This window comes from Ciconia boyciana, chromosome 13 (assembly GCF_034638445.1).
Source record: "Ciconia boyciana chromosome 13, ASM3463844v1, whole genome shotgun sequence".
Classification (NCBI taxonomy): Eukaryota; Metazoa; Chordata; class Aves; order Ciconiiformes; family Ciconiidae; genus Ciconia; species Ciconia boyciana.
Genome location: NC_132946.1, coordinates 3937094 through 3956758, shown reverse-complemented (window position 1 = coordinate 3956758; position 19665 = coordinate 3937094). Strand labels below are relative to the sequence as shown.

Below are 19665 nucleotides of genomic sequence, written 5' to 3'. Positions count from 1 at the left end.
AGATGACCAGAATAAGAAGGTTAAAGTACATCTCAAGGGAAAAATTCAAATTTAGTATAATTTGAAACAATTAACTTACAAACTTTACTAGCGGACTCTTTTCCTAGGATCCTGAAACTGAGCAGCCGAGTTTTGGCTTTCATGAGAAACTCCTGCCCTTCCTTTGTGCTGTAACCAGGCCTGTATGGCTGCCTTGTCACTGGTGCTTGAGGTAATTTGTCCAAAACCTACTGCAGTCTTTAATGACATTGAAAGTGTTGGCATATATACAACTGTGTTGTTAGCATAAGTATGCTGGAGAGAGGACATTTTCTCAAGAGTCCTTAATCAGGTACTGGCCAATTACAGCTTTTACTCCACCAGTGTTTCTGTTAAACTTTCTGATTCTTTACACCAGAAATTCATTCTGCTCTGAACAAGTGGTTTGTGTAAGGCGGTCTCTTGTTGGTTTTGATCTTGACATCTATACTTCATCACTCATGCATGTAAATCCAGAAAGCTGAGAAAAGTAAGGAATCCTCTGAGTGCAATGTATGCTTACCCATTCTGATGGTAGATTAAAAGTATTAGTGCTCACAGAGGGTCCTATTTATTTAATATTCTGCCAGTCCTGTTCTATTATTGGGGGGTTGGGGGGGGGTGTTTGTGGGATCTTTTTTAAAAAAAAAAAATAAATGGAGAGCAATATTTGGTTTTGTGTTTTGAGACCAGTAGTTTAGATGATTTTCAACAATTCTTTGTTGAAAACTGTGCACAACTGGTAGTGCAATAGGTAATGGACTAAATATTATACAACTCTTATACTCTGTAGCTTAATATTGATTTTTTTTTTCTTCCTTCCCCCCGCCATGTCATAGTGTTTTGTTACTGATCTTCACTGCAGCTAAGATTCTTATTCCCTTTTGTGATATTTTGCTGAAGGAGTTTATTAAGTCATCTGGGCACCAGGGTGAAAAGTCTGGTGTTTGGACATTACACAAGGTAATGCAAGCAGTCCTTACCCTCTTCCGCAAACCGATTGTGGTCCAAATAGACAAAACAAAAGAAGTAAGTAATGAAGCACATGAGTAAGATGACAGCCAATAGACATTATATGAACTTGTTTAAAGTAATTGTTCTCTTATGTAATAGAAGTAACAAACAATTTGACATGATCATTGAAAAAGTGATTTTGAAAGAAGAGGAGGAGAAAAAGAGGGCGTACAGGACTAAAGGAGAAGGGTAGAGGCTGTGAAGGATGGATGAGATGTGGTTAGAAAGAAACCTTACCGAGCTTACCAACCTTACCAAGGCCTGGCCCACTAACGGGGGAGAGCACTAAGACTTCACTTTTGGTTGCCTGATGAGACCGACAGCAGAAGTCTTGCTGCGTGGCGTGTGTTTTGGCTTATTCATGACTTCAGAGTAATTCAGTGCTGTTTCTTGCAGGCCACCTAATGTGGTAATGGTTTCCTTTGTTTGAAACAAGTTTCCACTGTAGTGAGATATTTTTTTTTTTTTAATAATGCTACTTATCTGGAAATAAAAGGAATTTAGAAATAAAATAAATGGAGGATACACTCTTGAGGGAGAATGGTGATGTGTTTCTCAGCTGTCTGCTAGATGCAGACTCGATTTTAGTAGCTGGCTAAGAATTTGTTAGTGCCCACTGAATTTTTTTTTAACTTTCCTTTGATTGTGGCTTTTTTCCATATCTATGTACTGAAAATCAGCAGTTTGCTATGATTAGTTTGCACTTTCTTCTTCCTTGGTATATGTTGAAGCAAAATGTAATTTCCCAGTTAGCTGTTTTATTTCATTTCTTGGCTTTCTTTTGTTTAGGGTTGTGTAAGAAAAATATTTTGAATGTTGGTCAGCATTCATATGTCCGTTTTAAAAGGGCATGTGAAATGAGAAATTGTGAGGCATGTAACCTGTGGAATAAACTACTCCAAAAAAACATTCCCCTGGACAGGTATTTTTGAGTTTTGAGTGCTGTCTTCTGTTTGAGCCTTCATTTGGATAGGTGCTTTCTAATTATTTTAATAGCTTTGAATAGGAAATTACTGAAGTCTTAGAAAAAGACAGTTCAAACTTACGTATCAAATCTTACAGTACTAGTTCTGCATGTATTTTAGTCACTGTAATTATGCCTTTTGGTTACTTATGTCTTTGAAAGGTATATTGTGAATTACAAACAACTTGAAGGCAGCTAATGCTTTGTTGTCTTGCACAGTTTTCTTGCTGTGCCAGAAGCAATTGAATAACTCATACTCTAACTGGAAAAACTTTTTTTCTCCCCCCCCCCCGATTCTAAGGTACAGATTTTACTTTTTGTGGACTGTTGAGAAGAAAGAGTGCCTGACTTGGAAACCTGCTTTAAAATGTCTTCTAGTTTATGAACTCACGTCTTTTTTCCTCCTCCCCAACTTCCCTTCTGTTTTGCAGCCATAGACCTTTTGTATGGGGGTATATACTGCTTTATGTGTCAAGATTACATATACGACAAAGACATGGAACAAATTGCCAAAGAAGAACAACGAAAAGCTTGGAAATTACAAGGTTTGGTTTTCCTGCCTGAATTTCTTGTTTCTGTTTTTAATCATACCTGTCCCTCCCATTTGTCAATGGCAAAAAACAGTAAGGGGAAGAAAGAGCTCTTTAGAGATAGATAGTAGTGCAGGCCTTGGGAGAGAGAGATGTCTAGCTATTACTTTCCACGAGTTAGACTGTTAGTTTAACATGTGCGCCACACCTAATTGTAGCAAAAATATTTTATTTTTAATTGCAAAAAATATAAAAATATCTAACATTAATCCTGCAAAGCTTGCATAATATCAGAGTCAGATCTGTAGAAAATGTAACAGTCTGCTCCTTTAGGCTAATTTAGGTGATACAGGCAATAAATCTGTTCCCCGCACATGAAATGCCACCCCTGTGTGTGATTTTTTTTTTTAATAGAACGTGCCAGCTTACTTACACACCTGTGCTTTCATGGTACACGCACAGTTTCTATGTAGAAATATTTACACACAAATATATGTACACACATTTGTTTTATTCAGTTTGCTTTCCCTAATTTTTTCTTTTTTAGCCTTCACCCCAACAGTGGTTTCTCACTACCAGTGTACAATGACAGGTAAGAGGCGTGGGCTGGCGACGCACTTCACTAACAAGCGTCCCTTTGCTGATTATCCTGCCATTTTAGACATGAATCACAGTTAAGAATGCCAGTTTTATCGTGCAAATTGTTTTCCTCTTGTTTGGATATGTTCCAATGATTGCATAATTACAGCAGACTTGATTTCATATGCCCTTTCCTTGATAGAACTACTCCAAAACAAACCTTTTCTCCTTTTTTTGGAAAGGAAGTAGCATTTACCTTTAACTGAGTAGTTTTTAAGCATCAGTTATAAAAGCTTGTCATCTTCCATTTCCAGTGGCCTCTAGGGGGTATGTTTTCTTAAAGTGGGAAAGCCTGTATTTGAAGACGGATGACTTCTGTCTAGTAATGTCTCTTACTGAATCCATGGCATCCTGTTTCAATGTGACAGCCTTAGTCAGGGCTGATATGACTTCAAACCATTCTTAACCTCATTTCCAATTTTAAAAATAGCAGCTAACATCGTATTAACTAGAGCTTTTCTGATGGCGTATTGAAAGTGTAGCTGCTTTTACTTAGTTCCTACTACAGATTCCATTCTACTTTCTGCTTATTCCCCATTTTGAGGGAGTTGAGTCAGAGGAAAGGAGGATAGCGAGATTGCCAGTGAGTCCTAGAACAAGAAAATACAGCTTAAAAAGCTTTAGCACAAAGCACTGGTTTTCAAAGCAAGACAAAAAGAAAACTGGTTTTTAAACCTTTCATTTAGGCTATGCACCTCTTCTGAAAACTCCTTCAAAACCTTCTAAACTGTGTTGTTTTGGGCACCAAATTAACTACAACAACATAACAGTTCTTCATGATGCTGTGGAAGAGGAAGGCCCCTCAGTTCCTTACATTTGAATATGTAAATTCAAAGAGCAATTTCTTAATTATGTTGTCCTTAGCAAATTATATATTTGTGCCTTCTGGACTGAGATGCAGCCAGTTTGTCCTCCAGTGGACGTCAGGCTGCTATAGCTTATGTTCTAGGGTAATTACAGCTACAAGATTGTTCATCTTGTCGTCATGGATCACAAAGTTGTGCAGTGAAGGGAAGAGTCACCGAGAGGAACTGCCAGGCACAAAACCTGTTCTGTACTGGTTAACTGACTAATGAATGGCATATTAAATAGATATATGAATGCATGTTTATATGAATATGCACATTGCATCTTCTGTCCCCGGAGAACAAATCTGTAATGACCAATGAAGATATAAAATGAAGGCATAGACAACAATACACTTTAAATTACTGGAGTACACAATATAGACATTTTCTCTCTAAAGTCATGGCATAGGATCTTTTGTTTTATGGCTTTTCATTGTGAAATCATATGTTTCCCTGCAAATTTGTCTAAAGAACGAGAAAGGGACATACATGGGAGAAATAATAGAGAATTATGTCTTTTTTCTTTCTTTCTCCATTGCTTCAATCCATCCCCTCCTTCCCATAGTGACTTATGTTATCTGAAAGATTATGAAGTTTAAAGGGGGAGGGAACCCTTCTTCTTCCAAACTGAATGTCAAGATTAATACAAACCCCAGACTCGGTGTCTTGGTTTTATATTTCTACCACAGAGTTAGTTTACCTCAGATAGTGTTGCCAACTTAAAGAACTTAAGAAGTGAATCCAGTCTGCAAAAACTGAGATTGGCTTAAAAATTAAAGTGTCAATGTTGTATGTTTTCAAACTTCTGTCCACAGTGCTTGAAGGGTATTAGTATATATTTTAATAGATGCTCACATAACAACATGATGCCTGGAAAAAAAACTTTAAGAAAAACCCCAAATATAATGAGATTCATTTCATACTCTTGTATTATTAACTCTTAGTGTGATGAGTTCCCATGTCCAGTGTAGTTCAGGGTTATATGATATAACTCTGAACAAGTTGCAACTCTACCATTTTTTTTTTTTCCTCTGGTATTGAATATTCTTTAATAACAAGGGAGGTGAGAATACTAAGGAGCCCTTCATTCTAATTAATGTTTGGATTTTTGGGAGGGGAAAAAGGTGGATTTGCTGAAGTATAGCAAAGTAAACAGTCTAATGATTACTTGCAAAACCGTGACTTTTATAAACTAGAGCCTTCATCGCCTTTTCCTTCACTCATCCATATGTCCCTGATAAAGTCTCTGAAAAATGACAATTTGTGTATTTGACCTAATAAAATTAATTCTTGGATGGAGATTTCACATGCTGACTCGAATCTCTGGCTATTTTATAGCATCATTTTTAAAATGATGAATTTTCACTCCTCTAACGCTACTTTCCTTTAATTGTAAATGGTAACCTGTGCATGTTTTGCAGATCTTTAAGGCAGTTTATATTGGAGTTTTTGGCATGTTTGTGGGTGTTATTAAACCTTTTATTAAAACTTTTTCCTTCCTTGTTTTTTTTTCTTGTTGTTTTTTTGGGGTTTTTTTGTGGGTTTTAAATTTTTTTTTTAATTTTAAACACCGAACCATTCCTAATAAATGGTTATGTCTTTTTTCCAAATTTTCAAGAGTAATAAAACCTCAATATTCTTGTTAAGTTATATAGCCGGAACAGAACACTTCTTAATTTCTGTCTCTGACTTAACTTCTGCTCTTTCTAATGAAAGGCTTCTGTACAAAAGTCTTCTGTCTGTTTTGCTCTGTGTTTGTTGTGGCATTAACTGTACATGGTTTTCTGTTTGGTTTCATTTCTTTTTAATTGAATATTTGATTCACCCAGAATCCTGCAAAGTAATCCAGTCTGTCATGTTTAACTTTACTTGAAGAGTTGCTCTTGTGAAAAGCTTTGGTCTGCATCCTCTATAAGCATTTAAGCTATATAATTATATATCGATATATATAAATATATTTGAATAGTCCCACTGACATATGTGGAACTATTGCATGCCTAAAGCTGAGCGCACATGTGTTTCCAGGTGTGAATTTTGTTATATTTGATTTAAACCAGGATTTAAACATATCCAAGTTTGTTGGTTTTTCTTATTATGCGATTTCATCCTGTTGTCAGATTATACTAACTGTGTTTGGCCATTTTTAAACTACAATGAACCCAAATGCAAGAGTTCAAGTTTACAGCTGGCCAGTGCAATAGCTGGTACTAACATGGTGTTGAAAATTATTTTGAGATTTTTTTACAAACCAATTTAGATAAATTCCTAAGGAAGTATTACAGATATGAAAAGGGTTGCTGAAGACATCTAATATAAAACTTGTTGCAAGCCAATGTTCTGTCATATGTGAACTGTCCATATGTGCGTCTCTGAAGTTGCTTCATTCGTTTGCCTATGCATACTGTATAGTGTATTCAAAGCATTGCAGCTGTTTTATCTCATCAATCTGTTACACAGTAATTAGTTTCCTTTTCTGTTTTCCTGGGTGTGTAGCTTGATGCTGAACCTTGGATAAAGGAAAGGGACTGTATGATTCTGGTATTCTTTCTTATGCTTCTTGCATAATCTATTGTTGAATCGAATAAAGTGAGAGATGGGTGCATCCATGTAAATAAGAATTTTCTAGTCCTCAAGAATCTGAAAATGAGACCTTTTATTACTAGAACCTGGAGGGTCAGTAGCAACTATGAATTGAACATTTTTGGGTGGGTAGCTTCCGACAAGCATAGCTATTTCTGAAAATGAAGATCAAAGAGCTATTAAAATTTCATGTATATTATGCAGAATGTGTAAGCCTCTAGCTATATTTTCTACTATCCTCCTTTTCATATGTATGATTTATAATTTATTTTCTGTAGCACAGCACTGTTTCTGCTCCATGCATTCTGTGAAAAATAACTCTTAATTGACTTTAATCCTCAGTTTTAGAATAGATTGCTTGTCATCTTATTATTCTTTGTTTTTAATGCCAAGATGCTTTTGTGACTCACTGTAATTGACCTTGCATAGTAATTTCTCTGTGCTACATAGAATGCTGCAGCAGTACTTAGCTGGTCAGCACGTGAGTCTTCACTGTTGTGTTTTTCTTGTATCAGATTTACACTGAACACAACTCTGTGCTTACTTCAGATCTATTCTCCATACTACTTACCTGACTCATTTCTACTGCCCTTTCCTTTGAACAAAAGAAATGTATGGGAAATAGAATGTTGATGTTTGAAGAGAATAATGACAGATTTTAGCTGCAGCTCATGCGAAAGGGTAGTTAAGTATTTGGAGAGTTTTTGTTGGTTGGTGGGGGGAGGGTTATGTTTAAACCTATTACTACTAATTGTACTTTTAGGTAATGTTAGATATGTCAGTAAAGTGAATCTCAAATATTAGACCTTGCTAATATCCAGTCCTACCTCAGTGGTTATAAGGAGAGGCCATACTCTGTAATGGTATATCCTAAGACGTGTAGTAACTGCTTAGTATATCAAATTACTAGATTCTGCTGTTTGTCTGTAAGGATTAAGCCTGTATCTGTCCATTAAGTTGGGTTAGTTTTGATTTATTTAATAACTTGTCAAATTTCGGTGATGAGATTTCTTGGTTATCCTGTATCTTCTCCTAAAATCATATGGCGGTTCTGTCATTTGACCTCCTCTGAGCACAAAGAAATGCATTTTTGAGTAATAGTGGATTCTTGTGCTAGAATTTCTTTTTGACTGAAAGGCGGATTATAATCCAATAATAGAAAATTTATTTGGGCTAGGTATTCTTTATAAGTAAAGAAGCGCTTTTCTTTTAGTTCTTATTTGTTGGAAGATTGGTTGATATTTTTCTGAACAATATTGTTTGGCGGGAAGGGTAAAAGAAATCAGTCTCTTGTAGTTGTACGTAGATTGGATCTAACTTAATGGACAGCATGTTGAAAGTTTTTACTTGAACAGAGTTTTTATCCTTTTACTAAACAACTTCCTGAAACTTTCTTTTCGTCTGCTTAGGCATTGGAGAGAAGTATTCAACATGGGAGCCAACCAAACGAGAGTTAGAATTGCTACGACACAACCCCAAGCGGAGAAAAATAACCACAAACTGCACCATAGGTAAGTTCTAGAAATCCTTTCCGAAGCTGATTCTCAGCCACTTGTATGATCAAAATTCTGTGGTGTTTTTCCATAAATATTTTTACCCTGAGGTAATTGTAGTGGATTTCCTTAACTGTTAGGATAACAAAATAAGTTTATTTTACACTACCTTTTTCTCACTGTAGAAGGATATGTCACTCTGGTACTGATGATGATTCATCTGCATAACAGCTACAAAACAGAACTTTTTTTGACAATATGCGTTTAAAGACTTTAGCAGAAATCAGTGATGTTATCTCAACTCAGTCCTCATTGGAGATTCCATGAAGGTGTATGAAGGGAAATCCTGTAGTTCAGATGTATCCTTAACTATAGCAGTCTATTGGTAAATCTGTTTTTAGCAGACAGAATAAGCACAGCGGTGTCTTTCTGCTTCATGTTCTAAACTCTAAATGGGGTCTCTTCAATTTCATATTGACTCTGAAAAGATGTAATTTATTCTCCAATGTGTGTCAAACAGCAGTTTTGAAATGCATATCAAATGCTTAATGTTTAGAGTTCAGTAGTCTGGAGCAAAGAACTCTGAAATGTGGGCATATCTACTTATGGCTGGAGAGTATTTGGGTAAGGGTGATGAAAATGAACAGCGTTTTCCAATTTTTTTCTGCTGTCTTTAGGTTGGGGGCGTAGGGGGTTAAAACCAGCTTCCTGACAATCTCGAATGAAAATTATTGGGCATTTTCCTATACTGTTAAATCCACAGTAACATTTTAATGGTGAAGGTACAAGGTTGGAGGTGTAGCTATAGACATTGGAAGTAGGAAACGGTTTAAAAAGCTTTTTCCTAATTTTTAAGCTACTTACTGTTTTATGACAACACGTCATGCTTTCAGCACATTTGGTTTTGTCAAAATACACTGAACATAATTGCTAAAACTTTCTAATGTCATGTTTCTAATACAGTAAGTCATCTTTAATCCAAAATATGTGTATATTTATTTGGAAAAATGGACAGAGAAGACCAAGTAAGTTGTAATAAGTTGAAAATGCGTATAGAATGGTAATTCTAAAGAAGGGACCTATGCATTTGCAATAGTGGACCAGGAAAGACAGTTGGAAAAACATCTGGACTTTGGAAACTTCAAGCAGCCTAGGAAAAAATAACTAGGCAAAGATTGCTTGCATCGTGTTCACACTGGGATTTTGTGTTTTATGAAACTCCAGTATATTTTGTAAAGACTGTTACAAATTACTTAAGATAATAGAACTGTGCAGGGCAAAAAAAAGTTTGATAGAAATCTGAACGTGAATGTGACCTTTCTGAAGAATTGAAGCACATTTCTGTGTTTCTCTTCCCAATTTGAAGGAATGCTATGCCTACTCTGAAAGGATTTTAAATTTTTCAGTCTATTTTAAAAGGACACGTCTGGTTGCATGAAATCTCATACAACGCTGCACGGGCAGGGGAGTGCTCATGGAACACAGGGGATAAGGGAAATGACTGATCTCTTTACTTCTGCAGGCATGCTTTTAATAATTTCTCCTACTGAGCCCTGGAGCTGTCTATGTGCTGAGATTTAGAAAGAGAAAAAAATCAAAGCACCCAGGAGACATAATGCAGTTTTGGGCTACAGTTAAAAGCAGAAGACTAGCTTTCTTTCACAAAAATGCATTGGGGGTTTAGCTGAAGGAAGAAAAGATCTGCCATTGTCCTTGAGCCTTTTCTCTCCATCTAACCTGCTGCTAAATATATATCTGCTTCAGAGTCTTTTTCCCTTCACTTTCCTCACATTGACTTGTCTGTTTGCAGTTTCAGATCAGTGAAGAGCCTATATGCAGACTGAAATGCTGCAATTATCTGGACATTCCCATTTCTCTCTTTTTCTAATACCCAATTCTTTTGACATCAAGTTTTTATCAATCCCATAGCAGATATTAGTGAATCCAGTTTATCTTCTGAGGTAGGTAAATGGCTCAGAGAATAGGCATAATGTCCAGTTCTATTGGTTCTGAAAATGAAGGTTATGTTGATAACCATCTATAAGCATTGCACATCTGTTGATCAGTTCTGTTTACAAAAGAGTCTGTTAAAGCATAACCAGCTGCCTTTTATGTATAAAATGCTCTCTACAAAGCTATTTTAAGAGGAATGCCAGGGGTGTTTGCTGCTTTCTGTCTTACCTCCAGAGATACACTGATGTCAGCTGGGAGACAGCATGTTTAACTGCTCTGCAATGACCTTCTGAAGTGATTGTTGTGCCAATGCCCGCTTCAGAATTTGTATAAAAGACAAGTGTATTAGTATTATAACTAAGTGGGACAATACTCTGAAACCTGGACAGGCATGGCCTTGAAAGGATATCCTTAACTTGTATGTGAAAGGCTTGCATATGATTTTTAGCCCTAATAATAAAAAAACATTAAAATTGATGTTATTCATATCTAGAATACACTGAGGCGGTAAAATATGTTTTGTTGTAGTTTTCTGTTACACTTACATTATTTACATGACACTCATTCAGGTGGATGTTTTACTATGTGGCAGAACCCTCTTCATAGTTAAAGGGATTTTCTTTATTCCAGATTTGTAGTAATCTCATGATGCTTCTCAAACAGCTGGACGTGTCTGCTACTTTTTCTGAGCTGTTTGAACTTTTATACAGCTGCAGGATCCTTTGTCTTTCATTGTCACCATAAATTAAATCTGAAGAAAACTCAGTCATGAAATGAATATGTTATAATGGAAGATTGAACTGGTAGTTCATTGGAGGAAATACTGTGCAAAACTCCTAGCTTTTGATTTAGCGAAATTAAATTGTTTTCACTTATGCAACAATTTGAAACCCATTGAAGAAGGAACTTCTTGTTCACATCCACAAAAAACCAAACCAAAACTCAACAAAAATCCAACTTAACAAAACCCCATAAAGTTTGCTCTTTTAAAATGGTGTGTGTTTCCATCTAATAGATATCTTTCCAGCTAGTAAGGAGACAGAGTAGGTAACTGCTTGAATCACTATTTTGCCATTGAGCAAATTGCTTTTCAAATGAAAACTCATGTCAGGCACTGCTACAGGCTATAGAAACTCTGCTGATTCCTGCCTTTTGGGATATAAACAAACGGCTGTTCCCAACCTTGCGCATAAGCATCTTCAAAGTAACTTGGAACACACTGTTAACTGAGTGGAAATGTTGAGCTATCTATGTGCAAGAAGCCATGATAAAAACTCCTTGCATAGTGTGGATTTTATGTGGGGCACTTCATATTCTGATGTGCTAGCAGACTTGAAATGTTGATGGAGTTTCTGCGTTTCAAAACACTCAAGAAGACCGTCTACTCGGACCATGAACGTGCTCTTCGGTAGCAATATCAGCTCAAGACATTCTCAGACCTTGTGTGCCCCAGATGCTAATAGCATGCTGCCTTTTTCATTGTGCTGGCACAGTTGTTTTCAGGTGAACTAGATCAGGCTGAAGGGATCGCATGTTGCAGGGAATGCAGAGGGTGAGTGGAAAGTAGAAATTTTCTAAGTTATTGTATGTTGTTCTTAGCAGCAGTACTGAATCATGGCCTAGATTATTAGATTTACAGAATATTTCTATCCATAGAAATGCTCATCTTGATTTTGGGTTGAGGCTGATGTTTCAAGCATCCTATAAAAACCAAAACTTTTATATGGAAAATCAGATAAGAGTTAAACTTAACAATTATTAAATTAGATTCTAACAGCATAAAAGGAAAATCTAATTTTTCAGCCTCTTATCTGTGAAGAGGCTGCCCTCAGCAAGTGAGGGTAATGACCAAGCTCCAAGTTCTCAAGCAAGTTTTTTTTATTACAGGGTTATACTAGAAGTGACGCAGTATCTTTCAGGAACTATTTTCCAAAGCTCGTGTTGCTCTGCTATCATTAATACTCCCAGCAGATCAGCTCTCCTGAGTACATGAAGTATTAGCTTGGGATCAGCTGGTCTCTGATTAGCATATGAAGTGACTTTGTGGCTAAAGATTGGTATATTAACAATAGGAAGAATTAGACTCCCAAGGCACATGGATAATTAGCAGGAGCCACCTGGGATTCCCATTTGCAGTGTTGCAAAAAGGCAGAGGGGATCGCCTTTATAGGAGACTGAGCAAATCCTTTTCAGAAAGAAGGATGAGGTGTGGGGGGAGGTGGCAAAAACAATAGCTACATGGGAGTAGCAGGTGGTTTTTGCAGCTGTGCAACACTAAGCAGTGTGATGTGACAAAGAGCAGCATGAGTGGAATAAATATTGCAGCAGAGCTCCCATGTAAAGGTGGCAAGGGAAGAGGAACAGTGGCCTGGAAAATATTTCTGGTTCTCTAGACAAGCTAGCAGGAGCTTTTCCGCTTCTGTAGAAGTAGCGGTAACTTGAAGGTGTTGAAGACTACATTAGTACTTGGAAGTCTTTTGTGAATGTACCAGTGTTATCCCACACTTGTGGGGTAACACCAGCTTTCTGGTGTACTTTTTCTAGTTGAATGCTACTTAAGGTAGCTCAAATGGAAAAGTGTAATGAAAAACATGGTTTGGTACAGCACCAAATTTTTAGCTGTAACTTAAATTTAAAAGTTACTGATTTGTACACAGTAATACTTTTATATTTGAAATCATGCCCACACAAAGTGCACCTTGAATAGTAGCCTCTTCTTCGATTCTTAAATTTTTTTGGACTTTGTGTGATGGAGGAAAGGAGAACCTCCTTTAAGATTACTCAGGTGAATGTTTCCTCTGTGACTGTTTTTTATATCTAATTTCAGAATTTGAATGCTTATCTGGTTGGAAAACTGTTTCCTAAAAGGTTGCATTAGTAAAATAAAAAAATGCTACCCTTCTATCGGGTAGATCCTTCTGTTCCTGTTTTACCTTGCCATGAGCTCTGACCGTTGGACTGAGTTGTGTAATATTTTTCCTAGGTCTAAAATTGATAATCCTGATAGTAAAAATAAATAAAAAAAACCCCTTTCCTCTCAAAGCTCCCAGGGAATTTTAAGAAAAATTAGAGGGGTGTGAATCTCCTAAGAATTCTAAAACATAAGCTGTCGTTTACTTGCTGAGGTTTGTAGGGATTGCTAGACTTCCGAAGTTTACCTCTTTATCAATATAAAATATAAAGCTTCCCTCTGCAAAAGACATTTTGAAAAGAAATTCCAGACTTGATATTTCAGTAGCCTTTTTGTGTATTGATTGTTATCTGAGAGCATGTCACCTAGTTTTCCGAAGCTAGTGCCAGAAAGCAATTTGCATCACTGCTGTAATGTCACTGTGTGGTTGATCTTCACAGCAGTCATTGATTGAGTTATCTATGATTTAATTGCTCCCAAGTAAGTTTAGGAACGGCCACATTATCACTGAAGTCCTTGCAGTGTTTACCTGCTTGGAGCGAGCAAACTTTTGTTACAGAAACTTTTATTATAGAGGAGTAAGTCATCTTGCCTTCACATTTGAGGTGTTTACTAATTAACAATACTTCTTCAGAATGCTGATTTGATCCCAGGCTAGCTTCACTGAGGAACGAAGGGGGTTTTCTGCTCTTACTGTCTCGATATTTGATTGAATTTTAGGCCCTCTTTCAGAAAGGACATAGAATCATAGAATCCTAGCTGATGTCTTTCAGTATATGAGTTGTCCTGTTTATGTTTTCATGTCATGGTTTTGCAGGGGCATACTCCTTAAGGAACATTAAGAGAACCAAATTCTACAAAGCATTTCTGATGAAAGCAATAACACTTTATTATCTTTCCCTCTCCCCTCCATCCATGTTGATGCTATGCTTTAAGCAAAAGAACTATCAGTATACTTCTCTCTAATACCTGCTAAGGGTGAAGACATATGCTACAACTGAGGTAGACAGGTTTCTTCTGTCAGGGGACAATCCTTTTTTTCTCTTCAGCCTTGTGTACACTTCCCCTTAATGCCAGCCACATGGTCCCACCCTCTCCTGGGCATTCACTCTTGTGCTGTCAAGCTGGTTGCAGGGTCTGTTCAGTTCATTAACCTGGCAGAAAACATGGTGCTTTTTGTTGGTGGTGGTTTTGCAAGAGCAATGTTCTCCTGTGTTACCACACTCAACAGCTTGACAAAGGTTCTGACACATGCACAAAGCTGGCATGAGGAGGGGATGGCACAGGAACAGGATGTGTGGCTGGGAGTAAGGGGGAACCTCCTTTTGCTGACAGCAAGCCACGCTGCATCTGAGCTGTAGTTTTGTTTGTCTACAGCAAAGCCAGTGAAGATTAACTACTCTTGGACTGTCACCTTGTAAGGCTTGACATTAGAGTAAGCCAGGAAGTCAATTTTAAACAGAAAACCAAGTTTTCAGGCTTTTTAGGATCCCATGTGAACAAGACAAATTATTTGAGAAGCTGGCATTAGTGATAACATGGCCTATATTGTTGCATATTTAGCTTAATATTTTTTAAGAAAATATTACATAATTATGTTAATTCCTCCTTGTCTTCTAAGATTCTAAAATCAGTCAGTAACCTTGTATTTATCAATTTACTTCTTTTTTAAAATCAATCAATGTAAGGCTGAAATCTAAATGACCTTTTTGGCTTATGCCACTTACTGTTCCTGCTGTAGTGTATATGGATAACCTCAAAGTTTATGGCTCTTCCTTTTCAGCCTTTATATGCAGTCCCCCTCCCCAAGAGAGAAGAAAGCTCTTCGGAAGTAACTAATATAAAATGTTGGCCTGTCTTTTGTTTGATGATTGAAGGATAGTTGAAACTTGCAGGGCATGTTTTTCAGCTTGTAAAGATTAATGAAAGGAGGATACCAATTCCCTTTACAAAGAACTTTTTTCCCCAAGGGTTTAGTCCTGCTTTGCAGTGGAAGTGCTGTAACTAGTTGAAGTATAAACCAGTTAACATCTCTTCTCCAGGGAGTATCAGGCAATAGTAGTGGGATAGCTTGGAAAGTAAAATTACGTATTCAAGGAAATCATGGCTAGTTTTGGCCCTTGTTAGGCCTCCCAGTATTTTTCAGTTGATCTTTTTGCAGTAGTATACAGATCGTTGAAGAAACCACCAGACCTAACTTGTGTACATCAGGAGTATTCTTAGCAGAACTTAGAAATATGATACTTTGGTTTCTTGCCATATCTGTGTATAGAATAAATCCCATGCCTTTGCTTTGTTTCCAGTAAAAATTAACAAAATGTCAAAAACAATAGTGAGGAGAAGTTACCTTGAAGCTTGAGCTTGGTGGTAGGTTAGCATTGGAAACAGCTTTTGCAGTGATGTGCTAGATGTGTTCTGGAGGAGATTCTTAGGTTCAGGGATCTGCTTGAAGGTTTTAATTTGCATGGCTTTATGTGGGAGCAGTTTAGAATAGCAAGCTGAGTAGAACCTTTGGGTATATTTGCTGTCTGAGGAGTAGTGGGTTTTCATACAGGTTTTAGAATTCCTTAAAAATATACATAAAAAATTGTGAGTGGTTTGACTTTTTTTTTTCCTTCCCTGTAAAGCTTGTTTTGCATGTTTTATTAGTGGGGAAATAAGAGCAGTGAGAGACCAATGTATAGGCATGTGTGTAGCTGCAATAATATAAAATATTGCAGATGAAGAAATATTGACATAAGCATCAAAGTTTGTAAAGCCAGAATTCTAATCTCCAGGGATATTTACCTCAAATACAACTCCTGCAGACTGTACAAAGTTAAAACTACTTGTATGTGAAATAAGCAGACTGCAGTTGGGGCTGAATTTTTCTGTTATCCTGTCTTGGAAAATTGCCATTCGTATTACTTGCATAGAAAATACTTTAATTTTGTAACTCTAGGTGGCTCCTGGGGATTTGAGACAAAGGAAGACACACTGTGTGTGTTCACAATGGGAAATTCCTTAGAAGACAGGGTTCTTAATCCCGGGCTTGGATCATGTTCCAAACTTCTAACTCAAACCTGATTTTCCTCCTCTGGACTTTTTTAAAGTGGATCCATGGTTGTTACTGATCCATACACATCATTTTTAGTTTACAGACAGTGTTTCAATTTGACTTTTCTAAAACCGTGCTCTGCACTTCTTCAGGTGAAACTTCATCATTTGGATCCAGTCAGGTAGCAGCATGAAAAAGGTCTTTTTTTCCCCTCCTAGATGCTGATTCAACTTTCAAGTGTAAAATGTTTGCTGAATCAATTATTTGTCTTACCTATCTCTCTCTAATGGTAGTTAATTTTTTTCCTGTGCTGTGCTTTCTTCACTGAGTCATTATATAACTTCAATATGCAGTCAAAACACTAGGCTTTTAACATGAAAAATGCAGTAAATGTTAGTCACTTGTCATCATCTGCTTGAACAGGTTTTTATGGGAAGGGGAGGTTTCTTATCAAGAAAAACCCAACAGCAATATATAGCCAGAATTTTATTTTGGCCCTCTGAGGAAGATACCTTTATTTAGATAAAGTATTATTTTTTATTTGTTTAAATAAAATTTATCAGGGTATTTCTTTAAAGTAGTGCTTAACTGTCTTAAAAAAAAACAAACCAACAAAGCAGTGGACACTTACAGAAAAACAGATGTGCTACAAGTGCTTGGCTTTCTGTGTCTGTCAGAACAAACAGCAGGCCTAACCCTTCTTTGACAGCAAACCCTGAGGTCAGCAGGTGTGTCTCCTGTTTTCTTGACCATGCTATGCCAAACTACAGACTATTGCTTTTTTTGGTCAATATCATGCAGTGATCCTCTAAAAACCAAAGCCTTTCTTGAAATGGGGGGTATATTTTTGCTGTACAGTGGTGCAGTCGATGCAAAGATACTTTCATAATCTCTAAATCAAGACCCAGATAAGGAAGTTCAGAATTAGCCCATGTAGCTACACTGATTACAGTCTTAATGTGTGCCTGTCGTCTTGTCATGGGCAGAGATGCACCCTTAGCATTAGAAGGTTCTTTTTCTTACTATTAAAAAAACCCCAAACAAACAAACAACCCAAACCAAAGAAATAAACTTTGATTTACCACTGTATTTTAGCCTGATTAGCTCCATGTCATTACAGAGAGCATGGCATTTTCAACAAGGCCAGTAATCTCGATCTCAGTTTTGTTCTTTTGTGGATCACTTTTGGATTATATTTACTATGACCTTCCATTCTGCTCTTTCATATCTGCTTCTAGAGTCGGGCTTCGTGTGGACAGAAGGTAGATACAGTATATACTGAAACTAGGAATATGCATAAACAGCATGTGGCATGGTTTGTGTGTTGTGGATTGTTGGAATAGCTCTGTGCCAATTCATCAACAATAATTTGTGCATATTAATATATTTGGATGCATTTAATTTCATTGGCAGTTAGCTTACTCCTTAAGTTATTAATTTGTGAAATCTGTTTTGAGGAAGGGTAAAAACTTGTAGGCAGCATATGGTGTGATATTGGGGGGAAAGGACGGCTGCGGGTGTGAATTTTATTTTGTCAGTTTAGTGGGAGTACCTCTTCTTCTTTAAAGATGCCATCTGCACAGGATTCTCACTGTAAGTCTTACGCTTCTGTGCAGATCATATAAGATCTCACTGAGCTTTTAAGTTTGGCTGCTTTGGGGGAGGGCAAAGAGAATATATTATTCTGTGCCACCTTTTGAAGTATTTTATTTTATAAAGGCTTTTTTCTTTGCCATCAAGTTGCCGTATAAAAATACATTGAAGGGTCTACAACTTAACTAGCTTTTAAAGCCTAGTTGTCATAATGCTCCGTATCGATCATTCAGTCGTTTTGACAAACACAGTTCCTGTTCTTTGCCTGTTACTGTTCTCTTTTGACGTTGGGTGTCTTCTGTCTCTTCTCCCTGACCTTCCTGCAATTATTATCAGATTAATCAGTATTTTCATGCTCTGGTTCATAGGACTTTAATGTCTTGAACTTTGCTTTGTAGGGTGTGTGAGATAGGGCAGCTCCTGTTTTGGTTATGTAGCTCCTTTAGGGGCTTCTCCATACCTTTATTCAACTTCTTCAGATTGATTCAGCTCTGTGTATCTGAGTGTACAACGAGCACCACAGTTGTAAGGGGTCTGGCTTCATTGTTAAACTAAAGCATTTTGTGCAATGCATAGACCTATGTGCAGCATTTCATGCCACGTTTTCTGCTGTGCAGAAATAGGCGCCTTTTTGTTTCTCTAGCTCTTGATATGACGTGTGCTTGGAGTGCATCGTGTTTCATCTTTCTCCTCCAGCTGATTGATCTTCAGGTGTTACAGGGATCAGATAATCAAATCAATTACTAAGTATCAAAGCATTATGTGATTATTTCCAGTGCTGTATATGAAAGATGTTTTCTTCTATTGCATGTTCTGAAAATTTGAGATCCAGATTGTATGTATGCATTCCCCAATGTGTTCACTCACTGCTCAGAGATCCTGACAGATATTGGATCAGGTTGAAGCACAACACAAAATTTGTTCAGTGGGTCTTGATATGCCAGGATAGGAATTCAGAGAAGTTTGGTACAAGTTCTGCTGCAGAACTTAATGTCTTTTTCAGGCTTACATGTTTCAGCTGAGAGAATCAAATAAAGAGATGATTCCCATGGATGATTACATGCTGTATAGCTTTCTGGTTTTGAGAACATGATGTGTTGGTTTCTTCTTGAGACACCTGAGAGAGAAAAACAATTTTGCAATGCAGATGGTCAGTAAAAATACTGAAGATAAGAAATTATGGATATAAAACCTGACATGTTCCATACTCTTGAAGGGAAAAAAAAAAAGCCTTTATTTGCAGAGTGCTCACGGGTCGTCTTCCTGCTAGGTGACTTACCAAAAGGTTCAAAACTAATCTTGCATATTGCAGAGATCCTTGGCTTTAGCTCCCCTTTCCCCTCCCGCCCCACATTTATTTTAAACTTAAGCTTGGCTATGTGAGACAGTAAATTAATGTAAATGCCTATTACATTTATACATATTTTAAAATCACTTTTTAGGCGTGGATTTAACTATGTCACCTTAGTTTATGAAAAGTCCTTTCCCTGAATTTTTATTTTTTTAAATTCAGGTTATTCTTTACACTTACAATACAAGGCAGCCACTGCTTAACAGGAAGAACAGTTCAACTTCACATCCTGGCCAGGGCAAATTGCTCCTGGAATATTTTTTTTATCCTACCTAGATGAAAACCCAACTGTTGTGGACTTGTCACGTGAAACTTTGTGTGGTTGTATCAGGATTGATGTCATGCTCTGCAGCTACAAAACAGCAAAATATTTACTCTAAAGGGAAGTATTTTTACTTGTATTCTGATCTGTTCCTTTTTACTGTAATTGTGACCAGTTTGGGGACATGTTGGCTAGATTTGGCCCACAGAAGGCTTCTGTCTAGCTGTTTTCTTTTCCTCCTTGTGGGGAAGCGTATGGGGAAATAAAATGACCCGTGCCATACCCACTCAGGTGCACAGAAGTTTCTAGTGGAGAAAACCAGCGATACTGCAGTATCGTGGACAAGTTCTCTCCTCCCTCATTTTAGGGGCTTTTGTAAAGCTATTGCTATTTGAAGTATTAAAAAAAAAAATTCTAATTCAGAAATTCTGATACTACTAGTAAAGGAGCTTGTCTGTATATGTGTATCTTC

General features: G+C 37.1%; 1 protein-coding gene across 8 annotated transcripts in view; it reads left to right on the top strand.

Moving 5' to 3' along the window:
- The window catches only part of USP22 (ubiquitin specific peptidase 22), a 111768-nt gene that overhangs the window by 51191 nt on the left and 40912 nt on the right, over positions 1-19665 (top strand). For 5 of the 8 annotated variants that reach the window (XM_072878579.1, XM_072878584.1, XM_072878583.1 and 2 more), the window contains 3 exons: positions 2428-2541; positions 3074-3118; positions 8003-8104. In XM_072878579.1, coding sequence (XP_072734680.1) covers positions 2428-2541; positions 3074-3118; positions 8003-8104 — 261 coding nt within the window. The remainder of the gene's footprint in view (positions 1-2427; positions 2542-3073; positions 3119-8002; positions 8105-19665) is intronic. The other 3 variants (XM_072878585.1, XM_072878578.1, XM_072878581.1) reach the window with 2 other exon arrangements.